General features: G+C 45.0%; 1 protein-coding gene across 1 annotated transcript in view; it reads left to right on the top strand.

The window, feature by feature from the left end:
• The window catches only part of LOC124712384, a 109,439-nt gene that overhangs the window by 55,327 nt on the left and 30,979 nt on the right, over positions 1 to 23,133 (top strand). The window contains exons 4-6 of the mRNA XM_047242680.1: positions 6,294 to 6,622; positions 6,677 to 6,976; positions 19,852 to 20,184. Of these exons, the coding sequence (XP_047098636.1) occupies positions 6,294 to 6,622; positions 6,677 to 6,976; positions 19,852 to 20,163 (941 nt within the window). The 3' untranslated portion in view covers positions 20,164 to 20,184. The remainder of the gene's footprint in view (positions 1 to 6,293; positions 6,623 to 6,676; positions 6,977 to 19,851; positions 20,185 to 23,133) is intronic.

Genomic DNA, 23,133 nt, shown 5'->3' on the forward strand with positions numbered 1-23,133 from the left:
AGCTTGCCGTGGCAGACGGAGCTCCATCGCAGTCTTTAACACTGGTAGCATGCCGCGACAGCGTGGACGTGAACCGTATGTGCAGTTGACGGACTTTGAGCGAGGGCGTATAGAGGGCATGCGGGAGGCCGGGTGGACGTACCGCCGAATTGCTCAACACGTGGGGCGTGAGGTCTCCACAGTACATCGATGTTGTCGCCAGTGGTCGGCGGAAGGTGCACGTGCCCGTCGACCTGGGACCGGACCGCAGCGACGCACGGATGCACGCCAAGACCGTGGGATCCTACGCAGTGCCGCAGGGGACAGCACCGCCACTTCCCAGCAAATTAGGGACACTGTTGCTCCTGGGGTATCGGCGAGGACCATTCGCAACCGTCTCCATGAAGCTGGGCTACGGTCCCGCACACCGTTAGGCCGTCTTCCGCTCACGCCCCAACATCGTGCAGCCCGCCTCCAGTGATGTCGCGACAGGCGTGAATGGAGGGACGAATGGAGACGTGTCGTCTTCAGCGATGAGAGTCGCTTCTGCCTTGGTGCCAATGATGGTCGTATGCGTGTTTGGCGCCGTGCAGGTGAGCGCCACAATCAGGACTGCATACGACCGAGGCACACAGGGCCAACACCCGGCATCATGGTGTGGGGAGCGATCTCCTACACTGGCCGTACACCACTGGTGATCGTCGAGGGGACACTGAATAGTGCACGGTACATCCAAACCGTCATCGAACCCATCGTTCTACCATTCCTAGACCGGCAAGGGAACTTGCTGTTCCAACAGGACAATGCACGTCCGCATGTATCCCGTGCCACCCAACGTGCTCTAGAAGGTGTAAGTCAACTACCCTGGCCAGCAAGATCTCCGGATCTGTCCGCCATTGAGCATGTTTGGGACTGGATGAAGCGTCGTCTCACGCGGCCTGCACGTCCAGCACGAACGCTGGTCCAACTGAGGCGCCAGGTGGAAATGGCATGGCAAGCCGTTCCACAGGACTACATCCAGCATCTCTACGATCGTCCCCATGGGAGAATAGCAACCTGCATTGCTGCGAAAGGTGGATATACACTGTACTAGTGCCGACATTGTGCATGCTCTGTTGCCTGTGTCTATGTGCCTGTGGTTCTGTCAGTGTGATCATGTGATGTATCTGACCCCAGGAATGTGTCAATAAAGTTTCCCCTTCCTGGGACAATGAATTCACGGTGTTCTTATTTCAATTTCCAGGAGTGTATTTGTTAAAAAATGACGAGATTCCTCCAGCTGTATTAAGGTGTTGGTTTTATTGGCGACTAGTTTCGATGTTGTTACAACATCATCTTCAGACCCATGCTTGTTGACAGCAACCGTATGTGTCTAACACTAGTAGTCAGTGGTGAGATAGGCGTGTTCCATGCGGAAGGCAGGTAGTAACTAGTAGTCAACAAGTATGGGCCTGAAGATGGTGTTGTAACAACATCTAAACTAGTCGCCAATAAGACCAACACCTTAATACAGCTGGAGGAATTTCGTCATTTTTTAACATATATTATACTAGCTGACGTCCCAAATCGTCCATTTCAATTATGGATATACGAAAAGTTAAGTGTTTGGCGGAAATCACAACTAATACGTGTGTCTCGACACGACTGGGTAACAGACTATTACTCTCGTTCTAATATGTCCTAAACCAATGACAACGTGGCCAGGATACTGTGAACTGAACGGTGCAGGGACTGGTAGCTGAGCCTAAACATAACTAAATGTGACGTATTGCGCAAATATCTGCGAAGAAGTCGACAACTTCTCGATTATACTATTAGCGACAGGTCACTGGAAACAGTAATTACATTAAAGTACCTATGAGTCATTATCCGGAACGATCTGAAGTTGAATGATAACATGCATGCATAACTCACATATGCTACGTTGGAAGTCAGCTGGTGAATCTCAAGGGAATGTAATTCATCAGTGTGCAAGTGGCTTACAGAATACTAGCTCTACAATCTGGATTATTCGTTCATTGGGAATTCTCTGTGCCACATACAAGCCGTTCGGCGGCCAACGTCTTGTAGAACTTCAACCTTGTCCCTCAAGCTGTTTCTTTTTCATACGTTCTTTCTAGTGTCCAATATACATTTTGATTATATTCTTTTTGTCATAGCCTTCATACAGGTTTTTGTCATTATTTTCTCTCCCTTGCCAATTTCTCCATCTCAGAGTTGCACAAACACCCAACGTCCTCAGTTATTTGCTGGATGTATTTCAACATGTGTCTTCATATACAACTGTTATCCTCTTCGGCTTCCTTTAGGGATCTCTTAACACATGTATTATCTAATATTCCTTTCTACGACAGTTCTGCGCAGAACCTCTTTTCTTCCAGGTCCACTTAATTTTCATCATGCCTCTGAAATTCCAACTTACTTCTTGTCATACTAATCTAGTTTTAGCGATATACGAGTTTCATTATTCTGAGTAAAATGTAAGACTTTATATGATATTTGGCTACGACGCCACATCACCAGTCCATTGATACCTCATGTCTCTGTGATATTTGTATTTACATACAACTAATTTATTTTGTACATAGAGGTACAAAAAAATAAGAATTGCATCGCTTCATAATAACGTCATGACAAGTTTCAAATAAGTCGATCAATTCAGTGACAGTGGACGAACGGTTTTCTACACACTTTATTACGCTCTCCCACGCCAGAAGATAGAAACAGTGGAGTACCAGCGCATTCTGGCGGAAAACGGCATACAGGAATGTTCTGAGCTGCAGAAGGAGCGAATATAGGACAGCGTGGATTCGAATGGTCCCGACTCTAACGGCAAGTACCAGTAAGAGAACATATTCACTATGTACACTTATTTGCTGTAGTACTTTCGTTTCTTTTCTCGTACACGACGTTTTTGTTGTGGACCGCAATAACATGTCTGTAATAAGCTTCTCTTCGGGTGCCACTTGACAGCGCGCAACCCACCTGAACTTATATGATTATTTTTTTCCAGTTCCCCGTATGCACAGAGAGTAGGTCAGCTTATTATCTCAGCCTCTGTCTAATGTATCGTAGTAATTGCGTTGACACGTAACGTTAATAGGCTTTGTAGTCACTTTGTGGCATAAGTGAGCACACTACTTCAGGTCATCAACTTTATTGACGTGATTCAGCTTGGTCCATTGTCAGAACACCAGTAAACCCCTTCCCCACTGCCAGCCCCTATTCGTTAAGGAATCAAACTTCCCTGTATGAAAAAGCTTCATACGTCTGATTGCAAATCAGTAAACGAATTAAGTATTTGACGTTAAGTATGTAACATCGTTATGGCGGAAGACGCAATAACGTAATTATCTTTGTTTTATTAGTTTCGGATTACGTATTCCTAAACTATGTAGCCGCGTGGGATTAGCCGAGCGGTCTGAGTCGCTGCAGTCATGGACTGTGCGGCTGGTAGCGGCAGAGGTTCGAGTCCTCTCTCGGGCGTGGGTGTGTGTGGTTGTCCTTAGGATAATTTAGGTTATGTAGTGTCTAAGCTTAGGGACTGATGACCTTAGCAGTTAAGTCTCTTAAGATTTCACACACATTAAAAAAAAACAACTATGTAGTGTGCAATGATACAATCTTGTGCGTGTCTTGATGGGTATATATGTATACTGTATGCGAACTGTGTAGCGAATGTAACAATAAACCATCGTGCCCGATGCTGAAACTTTACTGCGTGAACAGCGTAAATACAATACAGTAAATGATAGAATTTTTTGTTTTAATTATTTTGTGGGGCTGAAAGCTAGAAAAAGCTTAGAATAGTTTGGAATCACGTTTATCTCATTATGAAACACTACACGAATGTTGTCTGGGTAATATGCGCGTCATGACACACGGGATGATTCAGGTGCCTCTCTCCACCAACAGGTTTTATGTCATCCGCAATGCCTTCAAAAACCATGCGCGAGATTGCCATTCTTCTCTCGCTTGCTATGTGCAAACTAGGCACCCTACGTAAAAAATGAACAGGACCTTTTTGCAGGAAAGCCTTACGAAAAAAATGAACAGGACATTTTTGCAGGAAATTTAATGTAGTTAAACATTGTACTGGGTTACATTTTGCTGGAGGCCACGGTTTTCGAGTTATTCAAGAACAACATGTTTTAAGGCCACTTTTGTACGTTTCTCTTGAATAATTCGAAAACTATGGCCTTTAGCGAAAACGAATTCCGGTACAAAATTTGAATACAGTAAACTAATTGAACTAAGCTAAACTAAATTTAACTTCACGCAAACTATTAGGCAAACAAAAAATTGTATAGAACCTTTTTGTAGGAAATTTAATGTCTTTAAATTTTGTACTGGGATACGTTTTTGCCGAGCTATTAAAAAGTGACCTTCAAACCCACCCCCATTCTCACACTCAGGATTTCTAGTATGTTGTTCATGGCACTCTCTCCTTCAACTGTACAAAAATTAGTGCTGAACGATTTTCCCACATTCGGCGTTCTTTGGTCTTCAATGACTTGCCTTATACGCCATCAGCTTAGCCGGACATTTAGAAATTGTAAATCTGACGTTCGTGCAAATTTTACCTAACAGTTTAGTGAATTTTAACAGCATAAAATAAACAACTACATCGTTGAATTTGTCTGGCCGTCTGACTAAAAAAACTGCTGTGTTGTCTTTCGGTTCGAATTGTCAATGCAATTAGTTTTAAGTAACATTTAAAAAAGCCGTTTTCTGTTCATTACCATGAGGGTAACGTTTGAATTAATAAAGTTAACTAAATAGGCGACTATGCTGGTGGCGTAATACCCTCATTAGAGACCAGAAAACGTCGAATATAGGAAATAGTTCGTATAGTCGGAGGCAGTGCCAGGAACAACGTATCAGAAATCCTGACTTGTGAGGGTTGAGTGTTGGGGTGGAGGTGCGTTTGAAGATCACTTTTGTGCGTAGCGAAAAGGGCATTAGTTCCGTTTTCCAACCTGCACCACGCAAGTAACGAGCAGTCCTTAGTGGCTCGCCATCACAGTTTTCTTTATGTTAAATATCTTTGTGACTAATGCCCTTTTGACATATTTATTATTTTATAAATGACATATAAGTACTGCTAGTCTTTCACGATGACTCCGCACTTACACCCTATTATACGTTTTTAGCCATAATTCTGTGACCATGTCATAGAATATAGATTATTCTTTGATTTAAATTCTGAGGAAGACACTCTTAGCAGTGTTGAAACCAGTTTAATTTGTTAAAAATAGTGACCGAGTGCTGTTATTCTTTCAATTGTAGGTATTTTAATCCTACTTTCACAATGGAAAGTTTCGACTGTGTCAGAGATCGACCTACGGCGAGTTACTTGCATAACAGTGACGCTCAAGTGAATCATTGCTGAAATAATCAACAATAACATTTCTTCACTCGAAACTTCGGGCCTAACACCACCGTGTTCGACGTATAAAACTTTCTCCTAATGTTTCATCTCCGACTGCAGGAGACATCTTCAGAGGCCGCTGTACCTTTGAAGATATCTCCCGCAGTCGAAAATGTAAAGCTAGGGGAAAGTCTTATACGTCGAATGTGGTGTCACCGCCAGGCATCACACTTGCTAGGTGGTGGCCTTTAAATCGGCCGCGGTCCGTTAGTATACGTCGGACCCGCGTGTCACCACTATCAGTGATAGCAGACCGAGCGCCGCCACACGGCAGGTCTAGTCTAGAGAGACTCCTTAGCACTCGCCCCAGTTGTACAGCCGACTTTGCTAGCGATGGTTCACTGTCTACATACGCTCTCATTTGCAGAGACTACAGTTCAGCATAGCCTTCAGTTACGTTATTTGCTACGACCTAGCAAGGCGCCATATTCAGTTACTATATTCTGAACAGATAATATTGTGAATCAAGAGCGGCGTTCATCATTAATGGATTAAAGTTAAACATCAACGAATTACGTCCGCTTTCTGAATTCTAATTCCTTGTCATGTTCCAGACCTCACGTCAGTATAGTCCTTCTCTCCTCACGCCAGCCTGCGTGAGCTAAAACGCGTGCATTTCGACCTCTACTTGTAACACTGTGTTGGCTCTTCTGCCAACACCACATCGAACATTACGTATGAGTCCAAGTTTCAAGTGAATTCGGGACCGACCTTGAAAGCTTACGTTGTATAATCAACAATAACATTTTGATGAGGAAGGAATCCTTGCTATTTAGTGTACTGCTAAAGGGCGTAATCAGTTAATAGTGTGACAGTCGCAAGTCTCCTGTGCGATTCTGTGCCGGAAACTGAAGCCGGTAATATGCCGGTTGTCAACCTACAGGTGGCAGCGTGGACAACCTGATGTTGCTGAACGGCATGAGCGGCGGCGGATCGCTGCTGCGGCCACACAGCTCGATGAGCGGCGGCGCGCACCACCACCACCACCATCACCACCACCACCACCAGCAGCCGCACCAGAGCCAGCACCGGTTCGCCAACGGGAGCGGCTCGCTGCTGCGGCACGCCAACGGCTACCACCACCCGCACCCGCACCACTACGCGCCGGCGGGCCCGCCGCCCCCGGGCCCGCCCCTGGTGCTGGCGACGCTGCCCGGCAGGCCGAAGCAGGCCAAGGCGAAGGCGGGCGGCGGCAAGGTGGTGCTGCAGCCGGTGCCGCTGCTGGCGCCGGTGGCCGCGCCGCACCACCCGGGCACCGGCCGCCGCCGCCACGCGCCCCCGCCCGGCCCGGGCCCCGTCGTGCTGCCCGTCGAGGAGCCCGTCTACATGCCGTCGGCGCGGCCCATGAGCCCCGTCGCCTCCTTCCAGCCGGCGCACTTCCCGCACGAGGCGTACCTCATGCAGCAGTACGCCACCGTCGAGCACCCGGGCCGGCACGCCAAGAAGAAGGCGGCCAAGCACAAGGGCGCGGGGCCCGTGGTGGCGCCGCCGCCCGCCGTCCTGCCGGTCCCCGTGTCGATGCCCGTGCAGCCGCCGCCCCCGCACGTGCTCGTCAACGGTGGAGGGGTGAGTTCCTGCTGTCCTTCTCATTCCGTGGCGCGCTACAGCCGGCCTTAGTCCGTAGTCTTCGTACAAAGCGCGTGGGATCATATACTGAAACCAATGTGGCAATCAGTTGGCTAGTAGCTGCATCTATTTACAGGTGGCTCTTGGAATGCTGTTCATTTTATTTTATACAAGCTGAGCACACGGCGTTGCCTGGATATTCATTTATTCCATTCTCCAGTCCTTCTCCTTCTCTCCCCCCTTCTCTCTCCATCATTAAGCATGGAGAGATAGAGGGGTGGGGTGGGGGCAGAAGAGAAGGAGATGGACTGGAGAATGGAATAAATGAATATCCAGACAACCCCTTCACTTTCCACCTCCATTCCATCTCTCTGTGCAGTTGTTCTCTGTCCATTCCCTCCTGCCCCACTCCAATTCCTCCTGCTCCCTCTCTGTGCCCATCTGCACCTACCCCATGTGCTTCGTTCCCCACTGTCCATCTCCTGCTATCTTCTCCTCCCACCTCTCTGTGTCCATCTCTTCCAGCCCCTCTCTCCATGTTCATGTCCTCAGTTTTAATTTCTCTGTCTTTCGACCCATCTCTTCCTCTTCTTAAAAGACATCATAGTCACTGTTGACTGTATAAAATATTTATTGTTACTATTGCAATTTTCAAGTAACACTGCAAAGTTAGCTGGAAGCGAGGTGTAGCAAAGCTAATGCAGTGAGCGCTCAGCTACGATCTACTCTCTTCTGCAAGAAGGAAGTCAGTACCAACACTAAGTTATCTGTGCACCGTTCAATCGACCAACTTTGTTGCATGGAAGCGAAAGCTGGGTAGATTCAGGTTACCTTATCAATAAGGTTGAGATTAAGGATATGAAAGTAGCTAGGATGATTGCAGGTACTAGTAGATGGGAACAATGGCAGGAGGGTGTCCACAATGAGGAAATCAAAGAAAAACTGGGAATGAACTCTATAGATGTAGCAGTCAGGGCAAACAGGCTTAGATGGTGGGGCATGTTACACGTATGGGAGAAGCAAGGTTACCCAAGAGACTCATGGGTTCAGCAGTAGAGGGTAGGAGGAGTCAGGGTAGACCAAGGAGAAGGTACCTGGATTCGGTTAAGAACGATTTTGAAGTAATGGGCTTAACATCAGAAGAGGCATCAATGTTAACACTGAATAGGGGATCATGGAGGAATTTTATAAGGGGGATAATGCTCCAGACTGAACGCTGAAAGGCATAATCAGTCTTAAATGATGATGATGATGACTGCAAAGTTAAATTCTGTCAGAATATAAAACTATCTGACTTGAGTACATGTCGTTGTCAAAGTGCAGCCTTTTGACTGTGAGAGTCCCACAAGATCCAATCAGTACGACACTTGTTACACCGTAATATGTTGTTAAATATATACTGAACTGTCGATACCATCATTCTAATAATCTATCACACATACAAGTTCTCCTGCACTGACAACTTGTGGAGCTAAGTCAGTTGGCGTGAAAATGTATGACTGTGAATCTCAACCATGAGAAGTTAATCTTCCACTTCTCTTCCTCTAACCATTTCATCCTCCCCACCTCTGTCTGTTCATCTCCTCCTTCCCTCTCTCTCTGTTCCTCCCCCTGTCTCTGTCCCTTTCCTCCTCTTTCATTTCTCTGTCCATCCACTCCACACCCCTTTGTTCATTCCACTCTTCACGTCTTCCTCTGTCCTCATCCTCCTATCTGTGCAAATCTATTTCTTCCCCTCACTCTCTGTCCATCCCCTCCTTTTCCTTTCTCCCCCACGTTAACGGTCTCACCCCCACCTGACTTTTTTCCATATCATATTTGTGTAACAAATTTGATCAAAGTAGTTCCAGCACTTTAGGAGGAGATTTTTGTCATGGCTTTGCCTGTGTACACACATGTTTAAATAGGATAACTATATTTCTCACATATATTTAACGTATTTCAGACACATTTGCACTCACATTTCACCTGTATCTCTAGTAATCCTGGAAAGTTTAATTTTCATGGGAGTCAATATTTATGACATTGTATTGCCAGAACTGTGTGCCGTACAACGATATAACTTTTCAGGTATATACAGTGATATGTGTGGCTACCGTCTGTCTAATTTATTGTCAGTATAAAGAAATAATAACTTAAACATCAAGCATGATGCAGCAGTTTGTTTACACACCTCAGTGTTTCTGGCATGGTCATCCACATTACGTGCAAATATGCCTCACCTGTGCAGCCTGTGGAAGGTGGCTGCTCATAATCTCTACAAACAACATTGATGGTGATTGTTTCCTGCCGCCTCACCATAGGGATTCTCTGTAGCCCACAGGTGAGTGGTGGGGGGGTTGATGATATCTTTATAAATGATACCTTCATAAAAGTAGCTTCATTTGCAAGTACCATGGGTGACAGAAATCCCAGCAACAGTGGCCAAACTGTCATCACAGAGACAAATCCATAGGTAATAAGGCCTGCAAGTGTTGCAAATCGTACAGATAGTTGCAGTTCTCATGGAGAATGATGCACATACTGATGGACCACCTGCCGAGTCCTGATACCAGGATTCACTGTGAACAATCTTTTCTCTCTACCATCATGCGGCTGTATCTCCAATCAAACACGTTAATGGCCGTATGACCATATGACCTTTTTGGTTCCTTATCCTGTTTGGGATCATCGTTTCATGCTGTTTGTCCTCATTCAGTAACTACCGCTACATATCTCATAAAAATAAGCTGGACGTTAGATCTAAAACCCTATGAGTGGCAAAGAGATGACAATTTTAACATCTACCTCACTACAAGGGCTTTTCTCTACAATCAACATTTTATAATGTATGCGTTAGCCTTTTTTTGTACTGATATTGTTTTGGTATCTGTACTGGATTAAGGAACAGTCATAAAACAAATATAGAAAAGAAAGCGGTCGGATGCCAATATAAACTTCGTAAACTATCGGTGGGTATGCAGTTCTCTGTGACTCTGTCCAAACAAACGTGGGGAGGCCCGAAGGTAGCGACAGAGAGCCATGTCACCTCATCCGAAAACGTCATTGGATATGTAGGGACTTGTGATCAGCACACCATTCTCCCAGCATTGCCAGCTTTTGCGACCAGAGCCACTACTTCTCAGCCAAGTAACTCCTTAAATGGTCTCACAAGAGCTGAGTGCACCCCACTTGCCAAAAGCGCTCGACAGGCTTGAATGGTCACCCATCCAAGTGCTAGCCACGCCCGACAGTATTTAACTTCCGTGGTCTGATGGGTACCAATTTTACCACTGCGGCTAGAACATTGGCTGTATGTCAGTCCACAAAACTCCCGACTGGTGTGGTACGCCCTGGCCTAAGAGCCTAACGCCTTTAGACAGAAATTATTATTCGTTCTGCTAACACCAGGCATATAAGTAACGTGCACGTCTTCTTTTTTTCACTATTATAACTGTTGATATTGGGGGAAAGCTACCTGAAAATACAAATAGATATCTGATAACATCCCAAATGAAGATGATGGTCAGCTATGGTGTGGGCCCAGTCGTTGCGATTTTGAAGCAGGGTGGAGTGCTGAAATGCCGCAGGGCTAGTTCATACCTCGCCAATAATTTAGTACTATGACAGACAAGCAGATACGTTTTCAGACACTATATAATTGATGGACATATGTCAGCTGCTGTAGATATCCTACTGTGAGATGATTCTCAAAACGAGATCGAATGAAACAAAATGTCTCACAACAATGAGTATTGTGGCAGAGCTGGAACAAATCAAAATGAAAAGAAGAAGAAAAGAGAATAAGAATGTATTGTTGGAGATATTTGCATGGGCCCTGCAATGTTTTTCTTAGAAAATTCACAGTTGATTACCGGAAATAATTTTTTTCTACACAAAGAAAGTCGAAAACTCGCCTCGTTTCTTGCTACAACTGTGCGAGCAGGAATCCACTAAGTAGTATTCATTACAGAATATTTGATAAACCAGAACTCTAACTGGATGAAGTTTTAAACCACTCTCGACTAGGAAAGGCAACTGCACACAGAATATTTCGTATTAAACAAGCACTTGTGCATAACATGATTATACAGTAACGAATTTGACTGTCGCAACATCAAGCTCCACTGATGAGCTCCACTATACTAATTAGACAGTAAATAAATGATCGGTGCACGTCTGTCTGTCTACTATATGCTTTGCTGGATTGAGTTGTTACCAAAGAGTCCGCTGTATCATTTTGCTAAACTACTCACCTAAATTATTTTGTCCGAAAACGTTAAGTTACAAAATCAATCACCACTCACCATCGCCGGCCGTTGTGGCCAAGCGGTTCTAGGCGCTTCAGTCCGGAACCGCGCGACTGCTAAGGTCGCAGGTTCGAATCCTGCTTCGGGCATGGATGTGTGTGATGTCCTTAGGTTAGTTAGGTTTAAGTAGTTCTAAGTTCTAGGGGACTGACGACCTCAGATGTTAAGTCCCATAGTGCCCAGAGCCATTTTTTTTGAACCACTCAGCATCCCGTAGGTGGAGACAGAGTCGGCGTCAGTGACCTAACGACCAGCGGCACGGTTATAGAGTGCTGTTATGCACGTGGCACTAATGGCCAAAGAGCGGTTGGCCGAAAAATAACGGAGTTTGAACTACAGAATAAGCCTACAATGAAACAGCTACCAGAAACCACTTATGAAAGAGCCTCGCACAACTAGCGCTATTAGCGGATTTATATGTTACTACTGATTGTTGTTGCCGTTCGTCGGATGGTTGTGTGTCAGTGCAATGTACGTTTCATTGCAGTGCAGTATCGGCAATAAAGCTGTATTTTTGTAAAATGCCTTGTCCAGTTCGGGAGATGCTAGCCACAAGTATAGTTAAGGCGTGTAATCGCGTCTGAAGAAACACGTCAAGTGATCGTAGAAAAATTTGCGAATACCAGTATCCCAGTGAAGAGCAGAATGCGGTATTTAGCTAGAAAAGTACGGCACACTACAGATTCGGTGCCAAATGCAAAACGAAAATTACTCCACAGGCCATTGCCGATACTGAAAATTCTGCCAGTCGAAAAAATCAGTATTCAAGTTAGCCCAAAAAATCTGGTGTTAAATACGTATCTTGTCGTAAAATTCTTCATGAATAAAAATGATCTTACCTCCTTTTTAAGAGTCAGTCTTCACTTCTTCTGATCCGATGACGTAAGCGTAGGAAAGAGAGACAGTATCGACGGTAGTTGAAAGATATATACAACATAAATTAATAAGTGATGGTACTGATCCCCCATGATACACAAAACGGGTCAGGTCGCTGTTGCAGAAGCAACGAAAGAGGCATGCCAAATTTAAAAGAACGCGAATTCCCCAAGATCGGCAAAGTTTGGAGAAGTTCGAAATACAGCGCGTGCTTCAATGCGAGATGATTTTAATAATTTCCATAACGAAACTATGTCTCGGAATCAGGGAGAAAACGAAGAGATTCTGGTCATATATAAAGCACACCAGTGGCAAGACCCAATCAATACCTTCACTGCACAATAGCAACGGTGAATTCACTGATGACAGTGCCACTAAAGCAGAGTTATTAAACGCCGTTTTCCGAAACTCCTACCAAAGAAGACAAAGTAAATATTCCTGAATTACAATCAAGAACAACTGCGAAGATAAGAAACATAGAAGTAGATATCCTCGTTGTGGCAAAGGAAAGGCCTTCGGTCCAGATTGTATACCAGTCAAGTTCCTTTCAGAATATGCTGATACAATAGCTCCCTATTTAGCAATTATATACAACAACCCGCTCACAGAAAATTCCGTACCTAAATTGCTCAAGTCACACCATTACCCAAAAAGGGAAATAGGACTAATCCGCTGAATTACAGGCCCATATCACTAACGTCGATTTGCAGTAAAGTTTTGGAACATATGCTGTGTTCGAACATTATGAATTACCTCGAAGAAAACGATTTATTCACACATAGTCAGCACGATTTCAGAAAACATCGTTCTTGTGAAACACAACTAGCTCTTTATACTCATGAAGTAATGAGTGCTATCGACAAGGGAAGTCAAATTAATTCCATATTTTTAGGTTTCCAGAAGGCTTTCGACGACGTTCCTCACAAGCGTCTTCTAACGAAACTGACTGGCTGTGGAATATCGCCTCAGTTGTGCTGCTGGATTCCTGATATCCTGTTAGAAAGGTCACAGTTCGTAGTAATAGAGGGAAAGTCATCGAGTAAAACAGAAGTAATATCTGGTGTTCCCCAAGGAAGTGTTATAGGCCCTCAATTATTCCTGATATATATTAAGGACATAGGAGACAATCTGAGTAGCCCTCTTAGATTGTTTGCAGATGATGCAGTCATTTACCGTCATATAAAGTCATCAGATAACCGTAACAAATTGCAAAATGATTTATATAGGATATCTGTGTCGTGCGAAAAGTGGCAATTGACCCTGAATATAGAAGAGTGTGAAGTTATTCACATGAGTACTAAAGGAAAATTCGATTACGTGATAAGACACACAAATCTGAAGGCTGTAAATTCAACTAAATACATAGGGATTTCAATTAGAAATAACCTAAATCGGAACGATCACATAGGTATGTTGTGGGTAGAGCAAACCAAAGACGGCGATTCATTGACAGAACACTTAGAAGGTCCAACAGGTCCACTAAAGTGACTGCTTACACTACACTTGTCCACACTTGTCCACCCTATTCTGGAGTACTGCTGTGCGGTGTGGGATCCGCATCAGGTGGGATTGACGGATGACATCGAAAAAGTTCAAAGAAGGGCCGCTCGTTTAGTATAATTGCGAAATAGGGAAGTTCGAGCCACAGACATGATGCTTGAGTTGCAGTGGCAATCACTAAAACAATGGCGTTTTTCGTTGCGACGGGATCTTCTCATGAAATTTCAATCACCAGTTTTTTCCTCCGATTGCGAAAACATTCTATTCGAACCCACCTACATAGGAAGAAATGATCATCACGATGAAATAAGAGAAATCAGTGCTCCCACAGAAAAATTTAAGTGCTCGTTTTTCTCGCGCGCCGTTCGGGAGTTGAACGGTAGAGAGACTGCTTGAAGGTGGTTCACTGAAACCTCTGCCAGACACTTTATTGTGAATAGCAGAGTAGTCACGTAGATGTAGCGTTTAAATGCAACCAGACGGTCTCATAACTGTGCATAAACTGAAGGAGGCAGACAAAGGGAAACGAATTGATTATTGCAACAGGCTTCTTGAATACATTGTTCGTCGACAGGTAAACCAGACGTCCTATTTCATGTCAGACCAGGCATTGTTTCTTAAATCACGGCATGCCAGTTAGTGTAGCACTGAATGGCGATGATTCCGAGATATTTGAGAGTCCACTCCACGATAAGAAAATTGGTGCATCCTGTGCAGTTTCCGGTAATCGTAGAGTGAGATCAGTAGTTTTTTACCGGACCATCATTACTCATATATATATCTCGCGACCACCGAAGAGTTCTGTGGACAGTTAACTGACAGTGAAAAATAATAAAGTTCCTTCCAACGAGACAGAGCTACTTTTCACACATGGGACGTTTCACTGACTCGTGCTCATGCAGCTTTCACAAATGAACGAGCTGTGAGCGGTGGAAAGTAACCTCCACGTTCCCCAGAGCTGTGCACGCGCACTCCTTTTTCCCTTTCCGGCTACTTGAAGGAGAGAGTTTATGCAACTAATCTCCACAATACTGATGGACTGAAGGTGAACATTTCACGGGAAATTAAAGCAATTGGTAAAACCCCTCGATGCCCAGCGTGGCCATTTCGCATTTTGTGTAACAACAATGTTAATAAATGCAAAATTTAAATTACGTATCACTCATAAAATTTAATTCCAGCGTAACGGTAATTTCTGGAGCAGTTAATCTATGGGTTTATTTTTCCAATACTCACCCTGTAGTTGACATAGCTGGAAACCGAAATACACGAAGCACTAGATAATCGGAAAGCACTAGACGGTGTTGTTATTAGCGCAGCCCCCAACCCTGCCGAATCACGGCGAGACGTGGACTATGCGAGACGTTCGAATCATTCAGAAGATACTGACTCACGCATCCAGTGTTACTAAAAACTGGTCTTACGGTAGTGGCATTGGGTTTCATCGAGTTGACAGCAACCCTTAAATGGTCTCTTTGATTCAGGTCAGGTGATGGAGGAAAGGGGGCGTCGGCAAATCAACCCACCTGCGTGTAATCAAAGAGCAATCACATGTCACGTTGTTCTGGTGAGCCGTATTGAAGTCAGGGCACTATAATTCCAAAAAGCCGTACAAATTGTCTGAAAGGATGTCCACATAAAGTGTACCTACTATTGCTCCATGCAGCCGGACAAACGGACCTACTTGCAACCATTTTAGCAGAGCCCAGATCGCGTAATGGCAGCACCTCATGCCAGGACACGAGCATTCATACCTTCATTGACCATAGACCGCATTCTCACGCGCCCATCAGCTAGATACAACTGAAACCGGGAGTCATCTGACCATCTATACGCCACAACCGTTTGACGGCCGAGTTACAACATTCGCGAGCCCGTGCCTATGCCACAGAGAGAAAAAAAGCAGCTCTATGATATTACAGCTGACATGGGAAACCAGTGCCAAGCAAAGCAGGAAAAGCTGAAAGGCGACAGGAATATATAGTCGGGCTGTATAAGGGAAATGAACTTGAAGGCAATATTATAGAAATAGAAGAAGTGGTCAGATGGGAGGTATGATACTGCGAGAAGGATTTGACGGTGCACTGAAAGAACTAAGCCGAACCAAGGCCCCTGGAGTAGAAGACATTCCCTCGGAACTGCTGATGTCCATGGGAGAGTCAGCCACGACAAAATTCTTCCACCCCGTGTGCAAGATATGAGACAAGCGAAGTACCTTCGGACTTCATGAAGAGTGTAGTAATTCCAAAATCAAAGCAACCAAGCGCCGACGTGTGTACTATTACTGAACTATCAACTTAGTAAGTCGGGGAAAATGCTGATACGGATTATTTACAGAAGCGTGGAAAAATTGCTAGAAGCCGATCTCGTGGAAGATCAGTTTGGATTTCGAAGAAATGTTGGAATAGGCAGACAATATTGAACCTACGATTTATTTTAGAAGATACGAGAGTGTGTTCAAAAGCAACACATCGTGGTGCGAGGAATAAAAAGGCTTGCCACACGAAAACATAAGTAAAAACGAATATAGGAGCGAAAACATCGAAACAAACCAAATTACATTCTAGATGATAGGTTAACTCCAAGCAAAATTTTCTCATCAACATCGTTTGGTTGCGGATGACGAGCTACCTGTAGTAAATAACACACAAGTGATCCGGAAAATTCATGCTCACCAAGTGTAAAGATATTAACAAAAAGAAACGAACAATTGTTTGAACTAAACATCCACATAATTTTGTAATCATTTAACAAAAATGTTCACATTTCAGAATAAATAAAACGGAAACTGGCGGACCTCACAGCGTACAAAACGAGCTTCATTAAGACTCTACTAGTCACACTGCTGACGAACATATTTGTCGCAACGAGAGACCAGTTATTGATATCGTCAATGTAGAATGTTTGACTTTGTTGACGGAGCCACAACCGCACCTCTGCGTCCACGGCTTTATCACTTCAGAATGGTTCTCGAAGGACATTTAGGAAACAGATGAAAATCGGATGGGGCCAAGTTGGGATTGTATGGAGGTTTCATCAGTTACAGTGAACCCAAGATGTCAGATTGTTGCAGATATCGCAGAACTCGCTTGTGTTATGGTATTATCATGGGCGAACTCTTCGAACTCGTACTTTCAGTTGCATTTAGACATAACGGATAACGTTTTCCGTCTTCCTTGTACGAGGTATAAATCTTCCATATGGTGACTCTTGGAAACACCAAACTCTTAGGCCATCTTGGTTACATAAGCATGAACACTTTCGCCACTTGCGGATGCATTTAGCTCCAACAAAATGCTCTCACAGCTAGACAGAACATTTTTGTGATTGCGACTGACACTTGCTACGTACTGAGGACGTAACCCTTTCCCAGCACGCCTTGAACATCCCAGACCACTTTGCCTGCTGATGACATGGTCTTGAAATTTTTGGTTCGTTTGTTTTCAGTGCCAAAATAGTAAACCCAGCTTTCATCACCGGTCCCAGTATCGTTAAGGGACCGATTACTTTGACGCTCAAAGCGCAAAAGAAGTAGTTGATCGATGTTTGATGTCAGGAGTGAGTATTGGGGGCGCTCACCTTGCACACAGTTTTCCGCACCTCACTTCTGCCGCGATGGCCTGTGCACGCTCTCGTGATATGCCACATTTATCTGAGATCTGTGTCTGTGTTACCCAACGATCTTCTCTGATGAGTGCATCAACCCGATTTCCATGAGTCTTGTCAGCTGCCGTACGCTGTCATCTACTCTGAGCCCTGTCACACACGTTGAGGTTAGCACCACCGTTTCCTTCGTCACGAGCAGAACAACACAACGCCGCACATTACTGATGTCTAAACAGTCCCTAAAGTACACAGCTTTCACTCTTCTTTGGGTTACAATTGGACGTACGTATCCTGCGGCTAGAAACTCGATTGCAGCTCACTGCTCCTCGTGCACTCACATAGTTACGTTGCGCACTGCCATGTTACAAGGAGACCTCTAGCGGCAGAAGGTTGCAATGTGTGTCAGCGAAACAGGGAAGCTGATCGATTAATATGCAACGACATGTAATACATCAACCGATATTCGGAACAGAAATTGGAAATAAGACTCATCCGACAAACGACAATCTTTCATTGCCTCATATTCCAGGTTTTATAGGTTTGGCACCATGTTTTTCTGTTACGGGCATCTGCATTACTGGTTACTGGTTTTGGAATTCCAACTCGCACTGGACTCCACAGCTTCTGGTGCTCCCTTCGCGTTATTTTGGTGCCAACATCGTTCGCGAGTACGACATTCAGTTCTGCACTGAATTTTGCAGCTGTACTTTTATTCTTCGTCGCAGTCCTCTTCAACGAATGTCAACGAACGTCCGTTACGATCACTCAACACACACTTTCATCCACTTTCTGACATAACGGATGACGTTTCCCGTCTTCCATCTATGTGATATAGATCTTCCATGCGGCGCCTCTTGGAAACAACGAACTCTTAGGCCATCTTGCTTACAGGAGCACCAAAAATTTCACCACCTGGTTTGGTGCAGCTCTGCACGCTACTCTACCCTGTGCAACCTTCTTCGTCTCTGAGTAACTACTGCAACCTACATCCTTCTGAATCTGTTTAGTGTATTCATGCCTTAGTCTCCCTCTGCGATATTTATCCTCCACGCTTCCCTCCAATACTAAACTGATGATGCCTTGATGCAACAGAACGTGTCCTGCCAACCGATCCCTTCTTCTAGTCAAGTTGTGCCAGAAATTCCTCTTCGCCCCAACTCTGTTCAGTACCTCCACATTACTCGTAGTATCGCCATCTACCCATCTAATATTCAGCACTGTTCTGTGGCACCAAATTTCGAAAGCTTCTATTCTCTTCTTGTCTGTACTAATTATCGTCCATGTTTCACTTCCATAAACGGCTACACTCCATACAAATACTTTCAGGAAAGACTTCCTGACACTTAAATGTACAGTCGATGTTAATAGATTTCTCTTCTTCAGAAACGCCTTCCTTGCCATTGCCTGTCTACATTTTATATCATTTCTCCTTCGACCATCGTCAGTTATTTTGCTCCCCAAATAGCAAAATTCTTCTACTACTTTTAAGAGTCTCGTTTCTAAATATAATTCCCTCAGCATTAAGTAACTTAATTCGACTACATTCCATAATCCTCGTTTTGCTTTTGTTGATTTTCAACTTATATCCTCCTTTCAAGACGCTTTCCATTCCGTTCAATTACCTTCCACGTCTTTTGCTGCCTCTGACAGAATTACAGTGTCGTCGGCAAACTTCAAAGTTTTTATTTCTTCTCCGTGGATTTTAATTCTTACTCCAAAGTTTTCTTTTGTTTCTTTAACTGCTTGCTCGGTATAGAATAACATCGGGGATAGGCTACAACTCTCACTCCCTTCTCAACGACTGCTTCCCTCTCATGCCCCTCGACTCTTATTTGGTTTCTGTACAAACTTTAAATAGCCTTTTGCTCCCTGTATTTTACCCCTGCCACCTTCACTTAGCTCCCACATAATGCTCTCACCGCTATACAGAACACTGTTGTAACAGCAACTGACACTTGCAATATACTGAGCACGTTGCACCTGTGCCGCTTGTTGTAAGGTACAACAGCATAACCTGCATATTCAAGCATGCATTTTTCGCGGTATTTCCATATTTTTATTCAATCCCTGTAGCTCTGCTTTCAGACTTTAATGGGTGAATCGGGACCGATTTACCAGGGTCATGCTCTGCCAATATGTTGTGGAAGGGTGGGCCTGAGTGGACTGTTTTCCCGGCCGCTGTCGATTTCAGTTATGTTAGAGACGCTACGTCTCATTGAAGTAGCTCCCTCATTGGCATCATGAGGCTAAGTGTGTCCCGCTCACAGCAGTACCGGGAATCGGAAAAAAAAGGTTCAAATTGCTCTGAGCACTATGGGACTTAACTGCTGCGGTCATCAGTCCCCTAGAACTTATAACTACTTAAACCTAACTAACCGAAGGACATCACACAGATCCATGCCCGAGGCAGGATTCGAACCGTAGCGGTCACCCGGGAATCGAACTCGCACCTTCCGCTTAGCAGTTACACTCTGGCCAATGAACTAGGGAGACGCACCATAATTTTCGACTCCATATCAACATTGCTTTAAACCTCATTGCGAGGCATTACATCAGAGACATATTTTTTCACTCTCTCGGTAACAGTCGAAATGCTTCTTGCAGGCGTCGCCGGACGAGGACGAAATCGCAGTCCTGGCCGAGGAGTCGACGTCGCCTTTCAACACGGGCATCTACCGCAAGAAGGGCCACCTGAACGAGCGCGCCTTCTCGTACAGCATCCGCCAGGAGCACCGGTCGCGCTCCTACGGCTCGCTGGCCAACCTCAAGTTCTCGGGGCCGGACCTGAAGAAGGAGCGCGAGATCGCGCAGATGATGCAGGACCTCGAGCTGTCCTCGGGAGACGAGCTGGAGCGCTCCGACGTACCGCCCACGCACCAGCGCGGCTCCCTCAGGACCAGCAACGTCCGCCGGTAGACGCGGGACCACTCGCCCAAGGTGAGCGCCCGTCTCCGGCACTCCTCCCTACGTCTTAGTCTTCAAAAACACTCCTAATCCATGTTAGGTGATTTGCCACCATACTCAGTAGTGACTCAATGTCAGTTGCTCCACCGCCTGGGGTAAACTACTCCTCCCAGTGAAAGGGGAGGAAGAGTGGGCTAATCATTCTCTGTATATGTACTCGTTCACAACAACTGGAAAAATAGATATTCTGATCAAAAGTATCCGGACACATATTGGTGAACATTAACATGGGGTAAGCCTACCCTGCACCTTTATGATGGTTTGAACTCTACAGAGGACTCTTTCCAAGACGTGTGTCAATGTCTGTGGAAACATGGCAACCCTTTCTTCTTCAAAAGTCAAAATCAGAAAAGGTGTAGATGATGGACGCTGCGGTCTGCAACAGAGTCAACTTTCTAGCTGGTACAATGGTTGCCACAAGCTGATTCATCACTCAAAATCACTCATTTCCAGTCTTCCACTGACCTGTTGCGTTGCTCTTTACACCATCAAGCATCGCTTAGGTTCTAGCAAAGCGTATAAAAATGTGGGGCTTATGGGGAACTGCTCGACAATTGCATCCCATTAGTTTTTCTCCCCATGGACATTCATCTTGATAGATGGACCACTGGTAGTACTTTGGAACTCGCTTTCGTCCATTTCATGCTTTCTTATTTACAGCCCTCTCATAAAGGAACTGTTCGTCAGCGTGGTGTTGATTTAGCTGTGATTGTTTCTTCACACAGCACAAACCGTTGGCTTGGACAGCTTTAGAAGATTGAGGTGTCCCTGTTGGATCCGTTACTCAGGTGACATAACGACTACTCCACTTTCGAAGTGAATGAACTCTACTGACCGTAGGGTCCGCCTCACGTGACATGTAGTTTTCAACTCCGCATTATGTAGGGTGTACGGGTACTTCAGATCTGAAGGTGTATAAGTATATTACCATGCTTCAATGCGTGGGCGCTGGAACTGCAAGTGAACTGGAACCAAAAGTAGTAACAATCACAGGAATGTTACTCCAAAGAATCCGTTCAACTTGCGATATGTGGTGTTTAGCGTCGCAATCGTGAATTGTGGGGCGGCAGGTCACCTCAACAAATTAAGACTAATCAGCTACGTCACTGCAACGTGGCGCGAGGCCCACGAGAAAGACAGGCCGCGGCGCGTACGTCTCGAAGGTAGGCCAGAGCTCACTCGCTGGCTTAACTCAGCAGGCACAATGCGTTTCTAAACCTGTTGACTGTCAGCTGGGTGTGTACGTACTAACGAGTATTGCATCCTGTACTGGAATCTGCTATTATAAAGTCTTACTGATTACTACTTGCACAACAAAATTTAAAATCAATTGTCGACGTAAATGGTATATCGGCCTGTTTGTAGCATTTAGTCTCCTCATTTCATATAAGATGTGGTGCTTTATGCAACTGATAATGATTTTGACGTGATTTTAATTTTGTTGCACTGCAGTAAAGCTGTGACAAATCATTATTAGGCCCATGCACTTTCTATCATTGTAGGACAAATAACACTAAAATTCCATAACAGTGGTTTCCAGTAGAAGATGCAATTCTCGTTTGTACTTACAAACCCCGTTACGAGTAATAAGGTGTAGAAACGCAGTTTTTCTGCTGACATGAGTGAGCGAGCGAGCTCGGCCTACCTTCTTCACGTACGCGCCGCGGCCTGTCTTCCTCGAGGGCCTCAGTGTGGCGGAAATCCCACGACGCTTTTGCCGTCCACACACGACTTGTGGGGAGGTGGTGGGGATGGGGGTGGGGGGTGGGGGGGGGTGAAATTCAACGAGAACGTGGAGCTGGCCGAGTTTTGTGACGTCGGAGTGGGGAATTTCACGTTGCTGATCGTTTTCAAGGCAGAATCAGACGCGTTTCGTTTTGGCTTCGTGTAGAGGAACGTTTCCTGTGAGATGTACGACTGCTTTTACGTAGCAAGCAAAACACTTAGGGCACGCCGTTTTGGATCACGTCGTTTGCACTGAAGCCCATATTTGATAGTGCATTGATTATACGCTTTTTCAAAACACCGGTAAACTGACAGCATCTCGAAAAGTGCCCTTTTTGGTACGACTTGTTACAATAAAACGAGTATCGACGTTGTGGCGGTTAAAGGCCTTTTCTATTTGGTGCTTTTCGTATTATCGTTTGAGTGCTACGAAATCGTGTCGTTTCAAGGCGTCACACATTGAAGATTTATCAGAAACGCAACGTAGTTGGCGTGATTTGTTGTAAATAAGTGTCAGTTAATGACACAGCACAGACAGACTTGCACTGGTCACTGTTGTGTAATCATAGTAGCTGACAGAAGGGCGAATTGCGGTTGACCGTCTTCCACTTTTTTTTCCGGTATTAATTTAATGTAAGTATGTTCTGCTCTGTTATGTGGAACGTGATTCCATCATGATGTTACAAATTTTCAGTGATGGTAAATGCACCAATCTGAAGCAAGGGACACTGATCCAGAAATGACAGTGGAATACACGTACCGTTGCAAAGGTTCTTGGAACATATCCAACTTACGATACGTCAACTGATGTACTTGCAGCGTGATGGGGATCCACGTCGCTGAGCGTTCGTGAACACCTGGATCAGGCATTCACTGAATAGTGGGTAGGCAAGGGGGGTGGTCAGCACATTCGCCTGGTCTCACCCCACATGATTTCTTCCTGTGGCGCCGTGTGGAAAGTCTTTTCCACGGGACGCCTGTCGAGACTGAAGATGATATGGCAAGAATTCTCGCTGCCGGCGACACTCGCGGAAGACGCCGATGATATGCGACAATGCCATACTTGCATAGACGCTGGAGAACGCCACTTCGAGCAATTGTAAATATAGCACATTGTGAAACGTGCAGGTAAATGGAATTCATTATTATCGTACCGTAGACTTAGGTTTTTCGGTGTCTCTGACATCAACAGGACTA

Source organism: Schistocerca piceifrons, chromosome 8, assembly GCF_021461385.2.
Source record: "Schistocerca piceifrons isolate TAMUIC-IGC-003096 chromosome 8, iqSchPice1.1, whole genome shotgun sequence".
Lineage (NCBI taxonomy): Eukaryota > Metazoa > Arthropoda > Insecta > Orthoptera > Acrididae > Schistocerca > Schistocerca piceifrons.